This window comes from Megalops cyprinoides, chromosome 9 (genome assembly GCF_013368585.1).
Source record: "Megalops cyprinoides isolate fMegCyp1 chromosome 9, fMegCyp1.pri, whole genome shotgun sequence".
Taxonomy (NCBI): domain Eukaryota; kingdom Metazoa; phylum Chordata; class Actinopteri; order Elopiformes; family Megalopidae; genus Megalops; species Megalops cyprinoides.
In genome coordinates this window covers 5,573,335-5,581,635 of record NC_050591.1, presented here as the reverse complement: position 1 = coordinate 5,581,635, position 8,301 = coordinate 5,573,335, and the positions used below count along the sequence as shown (strand labels likewise).

The following is an 8,301-nucleotide window of genomic DNA, read 5'->3' as shown; positions in this document are numbered from 1 at the left end:
CGCATATTTAGGAACAAACATTACCTTTGGCAACGGTTGTAATCAGCCTAGTTTCCACTTGTGTAAACAAATAGTGTTTTGCAATTTCTTGGAAAGAATTTGGACTGTGTTATGCAATCTCAGTTCAACGTGCAAAGTCTTAGTGGAAATGGAATACAACCTATTACAGCCTATGACACAAGGCCGCGGGGATCACGTACTTTCTCACTGTCCAGTTAGTTTTTTTTCCCCCTCTACACACCGATTGAGCGTCCGGTGAAGAGGAGATGGCGCGCGTATGCCTCCTCGTGGACAAGAGACTCAACACATATTCTTCATTATGCTTTTCCACACCCATTTGAGCGGTGCAAAAATGAAAGCAGTTATTCTTCGACCTCGTTGCTTCTCCTATCTGTTACCGCCGAGAGTAATTGCTGGCATATAAGCAGCACGACACGGGTTCAATATAGTTGACATTTTTAAGTTATTCCGTCTATTTAAAATATGTCCTAGCGTCCCTTTCCACACGATAATGTATAGTCAAAGGCACAAATACTATACAAGTACTCTGTGAATTATCATATAAACGCAACAACCAGTTAGGAGTGCCCTTTACCCTAGAACAGGCCCTGCTTCAACTGCTGTAGATAATTCATTCATCCAGCTGTCCTCATTTCTGCGCCAGCAATTCGTGCAGTAGTTGCCAAGAATGCGGAGGGAAGGATAGCGGTGTTGAAATCCATTCAGCTATAACTAGAGTTATAGGACTTTGTGAATCGTTCAGTCTGCTTAAGGCGCGTTTTGTGAAGTTCTCTTTCCATGCCAGGCCATAACCGTATGTTAGTAATTTAACATCGGATAATATTCATCCTACGGTTAAGAAGTCTGTGCAGTTGGGTAAGCAAATTCTTTAGTAGCAAGGTTGCTAAATATATGTATATAAAACATTCTACATAAAACATCTTAATGCTGACATAAAACAACTGTAAATTACTGCATGTTTTTCGGTGTGCTTGAGCGTTCTATTACGGTCATTTTATGCACAGTTAAATTTGCTTTCTGCGTTCTTGTGATTTTTTGTAGCTTTAAAATACGTGTCAATTCAACTCCGACAACATGGCGACACTGGTGCATGAAAATGTTAAGGTACGGTCGGATCTCTCCTGGAAGCTTTCACTTTTGCCCGATTTCGTATTGTGTTAAAGTACTGTATTTAAAGCATGGCGTTTCCTGCTTTCGTGCACTGTCTTTGCCTTTTCTCAAGAAATACTACGGCTCCCGCCTTGAATCTTCGGAAGATCTTCAGACCAACGCAGCATGTACGTTACCCTCGCGCCCCATGTCCAAGAGCGCATTTGATGCCCTCAAACTGGTTCACCCAGAGGTGTGCAAAAAGTAGGTCTTATTAATCGCATCCTACTACCAGCTACATGCCTGAATCTTTGTCCATATTGATTGAATTCTGTGTTCTTTGTCGCGACCATGGAAACGACAAGACAAAATAAAAGGGCTTGTATGCAGAAATTATTTCAGTATGAGCGATTGAAAATGAAGAGGATTGTATTTTGTATAGTCAAATCCTGGCTTTTGGCACACGTGGCTGAGTTCTCTACTGACTCCTGAAGTCCCCCTGCAGGTATTTCGGCTGTGGTCTGGTGGTCCCGGAGAAGCTCCAGGGCTGTAAGATTTTGGACCTGGGCAGTGGCACTGGTCGAGACTGCTACATCCTCAGCAAGCTTGTGGGGAAGAGCGGCCATGTGATTGGTATCGACATGACGGAGGAACTGGTACGGCTACCACGTGCCCCTAAGAGCTTCAGCGTCAGGTTAAATGAGTCGCTTCCTGAAATACTGTTGGTGTCTGTCACGCTTGCGTTTTTTTTTTCATACAGGTTGTAGCAGCACGGAAATACATCCAGTACCACCAGGAGAAGTTCGGTTTCGAGAAACCCAACACCATCTTTGTCCAGGGATACATGGAGCGACTGCATGAGGCTGGTATACAGAGTAACACTCTGGATGTCCTGGTGTGAGTGGGCTCTCTCTCCCATGGCAGTGTTTCCTGTGGATTTGTGTCAGAACTGAGTGTACTGTTCAATGAAAAACAAGTCTCTGCATGTCACAAGTTGCTTATCTGTCAGCCACAGTGACGAAACTGTACGCTGGCTCATTTTCACTATCCTCAATATAGATTAATAGAAAAGTTCAAAGTTTATTGTCATATGCACAGTAAAGAAACAAGTTCCCTGTACAATGAAATTCGTCCTTTGCCTTCCACTTATGAATGCCGTTAGGAGTAAAACACAAGAAAACACAAGAATTTAAGAAAGAAAATATATAAAAAAGGTCAGAGAGTGTAAGAAAAAAATAAATAAAGGATATATACATTAAATGTGCAAAAAGGACATCAGTGCAGTGTAGGATGTGCAATGTTGATGCAATGTCAGTTCCATTCCATTGCACAGTTGGTTGCGGTGTGGGTGTGTATTTGTGAATGTATGCATGGGCTAGGCATGGGGAGGTATTTGTGTATTTGACCCATTCAAGAGTCTGATGGCTGTTGGATAGAAGCTGTTCCTGAGTAATAGAAGAGACACACATTTCCATTTCTTGGTGGATACCTGATATAGTACAGTCAATCTATTTAATTAAAATTTAGTTGGTATTAAATTAGTAAAATTTTGTTTTCTCATCCATCCTGTGGTTTCATTTTTAAAGGTCAAACTGTGTGATTTGCTTGTGTCCGGATAAGAAGGCTGTCCTGCAGGAAGCGTACAGGGTCCTCAAGGTAAACATCGATGTTCTGATGGTATTTGTTAACTTAAAACATTTTCCCCTCTGACAGCATTCATCGGTAATTTATTCTAGACCTAATGGGGTTAACAATAAGAGGCAGGTAGTCAGATTCTGATATTTTTAAGTGTCCAACTATTCCAGAGTATCTCATTCTCAGAATGTTTTTTTTTCCCCAAGTGTGTCCTTCCATTATGATTTTCCTACAGTCCCTATTCCTGAAATTCTTAACTGCTGCTGCCTACTAGCCTTGAAGTTCTCCTAAAGTGCAGTGAATCAGACAAGTCTATTTGCCTCATACAACAGCAAACATCAGTGAGGGAGAGAAATGTAAACTCAAAGAGAAGGGTGAGAAAATACAACCAGAATCCAGGATATTAATGTAAAGACTTTTTATGGATGAATCTTCATGCTTAGACATAGGTGTTTGTACTACTGTGCTTGTGTAGGAAAGGGTTCTATGGCCTGCTTACAAGAGGGGTTAATCATTTTGTTCTGTTTTGTAGGAAGGTGGTGAGTTTAATAACAAGGGTTAATCATTTTGTTTTATTTTGTAGGATAGTGGTGAATTTAATAGCAGGGGTTAATCATTTTGTTTTGTGTTATGGGAAGGTGGTGACTTTAATAGCGGGACTTAATCATTTTGCTTTATTTTGTAGGAAGGTGGTGAATTTAATAGCAGGGGTTAATCATTTTGTTTTATTTTGCAGGAAGGTGGTAAATTTAATAGCAGAGGTTAATCATTTTGTTTTATTTTGTAGGAAGGTGGTGAATTTAATAGCAGGGGTTAATCGTTCTGCTTTGTTTTGTAGGAAGGTGGTGAATTTTATTTTAGCGACATGTACGCAAGCAAAGTTGTTCCTGAAAACTTGAAACAAGATCCGGTTCTGTGGGGTAAATATGGATCATAATTTTAATTATGTGACACCAATTGACAGAAGAAAGACCTGATATAGCTTTCATTCCAGAGAACAGAACATGTTGCATGTGGAGAATCATGTCAGGCTTGAAAAAATCCCAGCAGTTTTGCAAAATACCTGAGGAACAACCAGTCAGTGAAACAATAAAATTCAGTCACCCTCAGGAGAAAATGTAAGGACAGACTACCTGGTATCATGATTGCTTTAAATAAAGTTGATTTGTTTTGAATGCAATATCTGGTGCTGTCCTAATCATATTTTTTGGGCAAAAAGGTTCAAAGTAAATATAATGTCATGTTAATCATTAAGCAACAGTAACATTCCTTTGCAAACAGTAGTAATGGTAAAAACAGAATATTTTCTGTGAAGTGTTTGTACTAATCAACATGAATTAATATTTTCTTCACTCCTTAAACTGCTACTTCCTTTATGAGTCTTCCATGGCCATCCTGCTAAATGACAGGATGAATGATAATGATAAAATCATTGGCAGAACACCACAAAACATTTTACAGAAAGCACCATGAGATTTTGCCATTTGATGACCTTTGGACTCTATCTCTCATCATCCCTATTACAAAACACTTTGGTTTGCCAGTTGAGTCTCAGTCTTCTTTATTCTGACCAGATTTTCTGCTACATTCCTTTCATCTACCATTCTTCCTTGTCTAGGTGATTCCATTTGGCAATTAGTGATTCTGGAGCTGCCGGTGCTTGTGTGCTGGCTATAGATGGCTATAGACTAAAAGCTTACCATAGCCGACCGGCACTCCCGTCTGAATGTAGCACCATGGGTCCCAGGGCAATGTTATTTTCAACCCTACTGTATACTTGTCTATGGATGGGCTGACAATAAAAGCTCTCTTGACTTGACTCTTGAGATGTTCTGTTTTAGGCCACATCCCTTATTGAATATTTGTGATAATACAGAACCTCAGAATGTTTACAGTACAATGACAGAGCTTCCTATGTAAGGCATACAGAGCTGAATATCTGGTCAGTGTGTAGAGTATCTGTGTCTGAAGGCAACAGTGCTGTGTGTTGTGACAGGCGAGGGAATGGGGGGCTCCCTCTACTGGCGAGATCTTATTGCCCTTGTGAAGGATATTGGCTTCAGCACCCCTCGCCTGGTAGCCGCCAGTCACATCATGGTCCACAACAGTGAACTCCAGAGGAAAGCAGGTACTTTATGGTCTGAGAGTGGATCCAGTGATGGTCAGACAGAAGTTTTGTGGTGGTCCCCATTTGGGTGTCATTTATCTCTTGTTGTGACAGGCTATGACAGCCCTCATCAATATAGCATTATGGATAATGCTAAAAATAGGAATATTTTAAATTCTTTTAACAAACCAATAACAACGACGTGAAGTAAGTCAGAGATAGCATGGCTAGTGTATAAATGGTACCTAATATTTGAATCAGGGGCAGAACGCACATGCTAAACCCTTTTACTGCACTCTTCTCACTGGTTTTTCCCATGTCTGTTCCAAAGGGTTGAAGGGAACGAGGCTCTCGCAGAGGAACTCTTTCCTCACCTCAACTCTTTCTGTGCTCTTTTAACTCCACCCCGTTTCCTGTTTCTTGTAGGGGACATCGTGTATGCGTCAGGCACATACCGCCTCTTCAAACTGCCCAAAAACTCAGTGGAGGTTCCTGCCGTGGTGACGTACAAGGGAACAGTGCCAGATTACAGTGAGCAGCTGGATCTGGACTCCTCACACTCCTTCAAGGTGAGCAAACTGAGGATCCTGACACGCTGGACAGGAAATAGATCTTCAAATAGATCCCAGAGTGGCGATTGGTCGAAGACGTACCACCAAAGCCCCTTAGATGTGTTCAGGCCTGAATTTGAACTATTTCATCCCAGGCCCATAAAATTTATTTGAGATCCGATACAAATTTTCTGCTGATAGTCAGACAATCGGACACACAGGTGTGATGATATTACCTCTGCTTCACCTAGTGGCAGTGAAGGTAATGGCACACAACTGAGGGTACACTCTAATCACAAGGTGGTGCACTGAAGTTACAGAATTAATGTACTGTAATAATGTTACTATTTAAATACTTACACAACTATACCACGAGCTTGGTATTTTTTTAAGTGAAAAATGTTTTAAGATTTAAGATTTTACTGAAGCATAACCGATACCTAAATTCATTAGTCTAAGTTAAGAAAGGGTTCAGCCTTTTGCAGTTGGACTGAGCAGAGTCCCGTGCTCTCTCAGCTGTGTCCAGATTCACAGCGTGGCGGGTGGTGGTTCAGCCCTCATTGCGTTTCTTTGGTGTCTGCTGTAGAGAGATGTGCCGGTTCCCGTGGACGCAGAGACAGCTGCTGTGCTGCGATTCTCTCGTTTCTCAGATGACTTCTGCATCCAGAGCTGTGGCGGCCCGGTGACCGATCAAAGCTGCCCATTGCAGGTAGTGAGACACATCACCAAGGGGATGCCATCACTTATGAGGAGCATTTCATATCAAAACACTGATTGTACTTACCACTGCCCTGGATCGCTTACAGTTACTCTCTCTCCCATACACACAGATACACAGACACAGAGACAGACACACACGTGCACACACACACACACACACACACACATAAATAGTGTGTGGGAATTCACAAATATCCTAATAGCTTTTGACCAGTTTGCAAGCATACAGTATAATAGTGGGTGTCTAATACTTTTCGGGTTGTGCCCTTGGGCCTACACATTAGCAGCTACTCCAGAAACCTCACACATTCATACAATGCAGAGTGGTAAAGGAATCACGCATCCCAGCATACACAGTGACTGAATGACAATAACCCTATACTGCAACTCTCTCTTGCATGTCAACCAGCAGAGGGCAGCATAGAGTGAGGCCTAAATTTAAGGGAGCTGAAAAGCTTATCTTGAAAGTAGCAGTTGTTCTGAATGTGTGTTTGATTGTTTTACTTGATTAACTGACGCATGTCGATTTAAATAAGGATCAGCCACAGAGTTCTTTCTGGCTTGATTCAATGTGGCTGCATTGCTTTTGTGTAATTCACATGAAATAATTCTTAATTAGGATAAAGACGTTGCATTACATCCAATTAAGGAATAAGCTACCCTCAATCATTTTGTCGTGATTATAATGTTCACGTGAAGTGCACCCAGGTGACAGAGATGATGACAGTGTGTTAAGTAAAACGCAGTCACTTCCTGATGGCTGAAGCTTATTTAAGTGGCCACAATTATTGTTCATATGGAATATTCAAAAGCAGCTTCGGGACAGTTAGCTATTTAAAGTACTTTGCGTCACTACTCTGGACAGATAACTAAAGCCCTATTTTGGGGAAAAAATGGCAGACCAGAGGCTGTTGCTCTCTCTCCTTGCATGGGAGCACCTCCACTGAGCTCTCCCGGCAACGAGCTCTTTTTTTTTTGAAAACACAAGACAGCACAAGAAAAACAAGATTGTCGGTTATTTCTGCATGCTAATACAGAATTGGAAGGTAAACTACTTAGAACGAACCTAGGTGGCTTTTAAAGATACCATCACCTGGCATTACCTGTGTCACCTGTGCCTTTCAGGACTGCCACCTCAGCCCGTTCCTCCTTGCTGACAGGCTGGGCTCCTCCATCAAGCAGTGCTCAAAGACTGGGAGGGCAGATGGGACTGCTTCCTCTGACTGTGACGCTGGAGAAGCCACCAGCAGCTGTGGCCAAGGAGAATAACCTCTTTCTTCAGTGCTGTGGTTATGTTGCTTTTCTGCATCAGTGATGCTTTAGCATGATATAACATAACAAGTGTTGGTTTTATGCTCAGCACAGTCATCTTCCAGATAGATGCTTAATTGCCGTGATTGCTGATGTGGCACTAGATATTCTTTGTCTGTTCCTTTGTAGTCTGTGCACTTATGACATAAACATAGCGTGTCTTGCATGATGGCCTTATTGATTTGTATAAGAGATTCTGGCAGTTAAATACGCAGAAGTAGCGGACGTGCTGTGAAAGTCATCCATTTGATTAAATTTGCTTTTTATATGTTTATTGTGTTTTCAAACCCGCGAAGTCAAGCTAAAACAGTACAGATATGTCTCTTTAATGCTGTCATTCATTTCCCTTGGTTCACTGTCTCCCAATCCTTTTAATCATAAACATCTTGATTTAGAGATCTGAGTGAAAAAAAAGTAGTAGTAGTTCCTGGAATTTACAGTTATAATTAGCTCCTTTAGAGTTTTAAGTATTGCTAGACTCGGGAAAACGATCAATTACATCTACACTGTTATTCTGAAGATAAATATCTAATACATAACGATGCACAATTAACTTGGGGCAAGATTATGAAAGACAGGAAGTTATGAAATTATATTTGAGTAGTCCTATCACCACTGACTGTCTCAGCCAGCTTGAAAATAATTCTGCAAGTTCATGGACTGAGTTAGGCACCTTTCTGCGAGATTTTAGTCTGAAACTTTAGGCGTCAACAATCAGGTATTGCGGTCAATACTATGGTCATTTGTAGCGTAAATTACTCATTAATTATATTTCTTTCTCGTGGGACACGAAATGTATTAATACTCTGATTCTTAAATGTTAATGTTCAGGGAAGTGTGCTCTCGATGCAAAATGACTTTCTAAAC

General features: G+C 41.2%; 1 protein-coding gene across 2 annotated transcripts; it reads left to right on the top strand.

Moving 5' to 3' along the window:
* The first annotated feature begins 662 nt into the window (after window positions 1-662).
* Window positions 663-7,749, top strand: zgc:153372 (uncharacterized protein LOC767695 homolog). 2 transcript variants are annotated; one of them, XM_036535970.1, is made up of 11 exons: window positions 663-876; window positions 1,063-1,125; window positions 1,244-1,374; window positions 1,616-1,766; window positions 1,871-2,007; window positions 2,697-2,766; window positions 3,584-3,665; window positions 4,742-4,873; window positions 5,279-5,421; window positions 5,990-6,112; window positions 7,249-7,746. In XM_036535970.1, exons 2-11 carry the CDS (start codon window positions 1,096-1,098, stop codon window positions 7,390-7,392), a joined length of 1,143 nt encoding a protein of 380 aa, XP_036391863.1. In that variant the 5' UTR covers window positions 663-876; window positions 1,063-1,095; the 3' UTR covers window positions 7,393-7,746. The 2 variants fall into 2 exon arrangements, with proteins under 2 accessions (XP_036391863.1, XP_036391864.1); XM_036535971.1 differs by lacking the exons at window positions 663-876; window positions 1,063-1,125 and having other exon boundaries at window positions 1,247-1,363; window positions 7,249-7,749.
* Window positions 7,750-8,301: the final 552 nt, after the last annotated feature.

Coding starts and splice junctions, on each gene's coding strand:
- zgc:153372 (XM_036535970.1), top strand. CDS start 1,096: ATGGCGACACTGGTGCATGAAAATGTTAAG. Junction 1,126..1,243: donor TGGTGCATGAAAATGTTAAG/GTACGGTCGGAT, acceptor CCTTTTCTCAAG/AAATACTACGGCTCCCGCCT. Junction 6,113..7,248: donor ATCAAAGCTGCCCATTGCAG/GTAGTGAGACAC, acceptor TGTGCCTTTCAG/GACTGCCACCTCAGCCCGTT.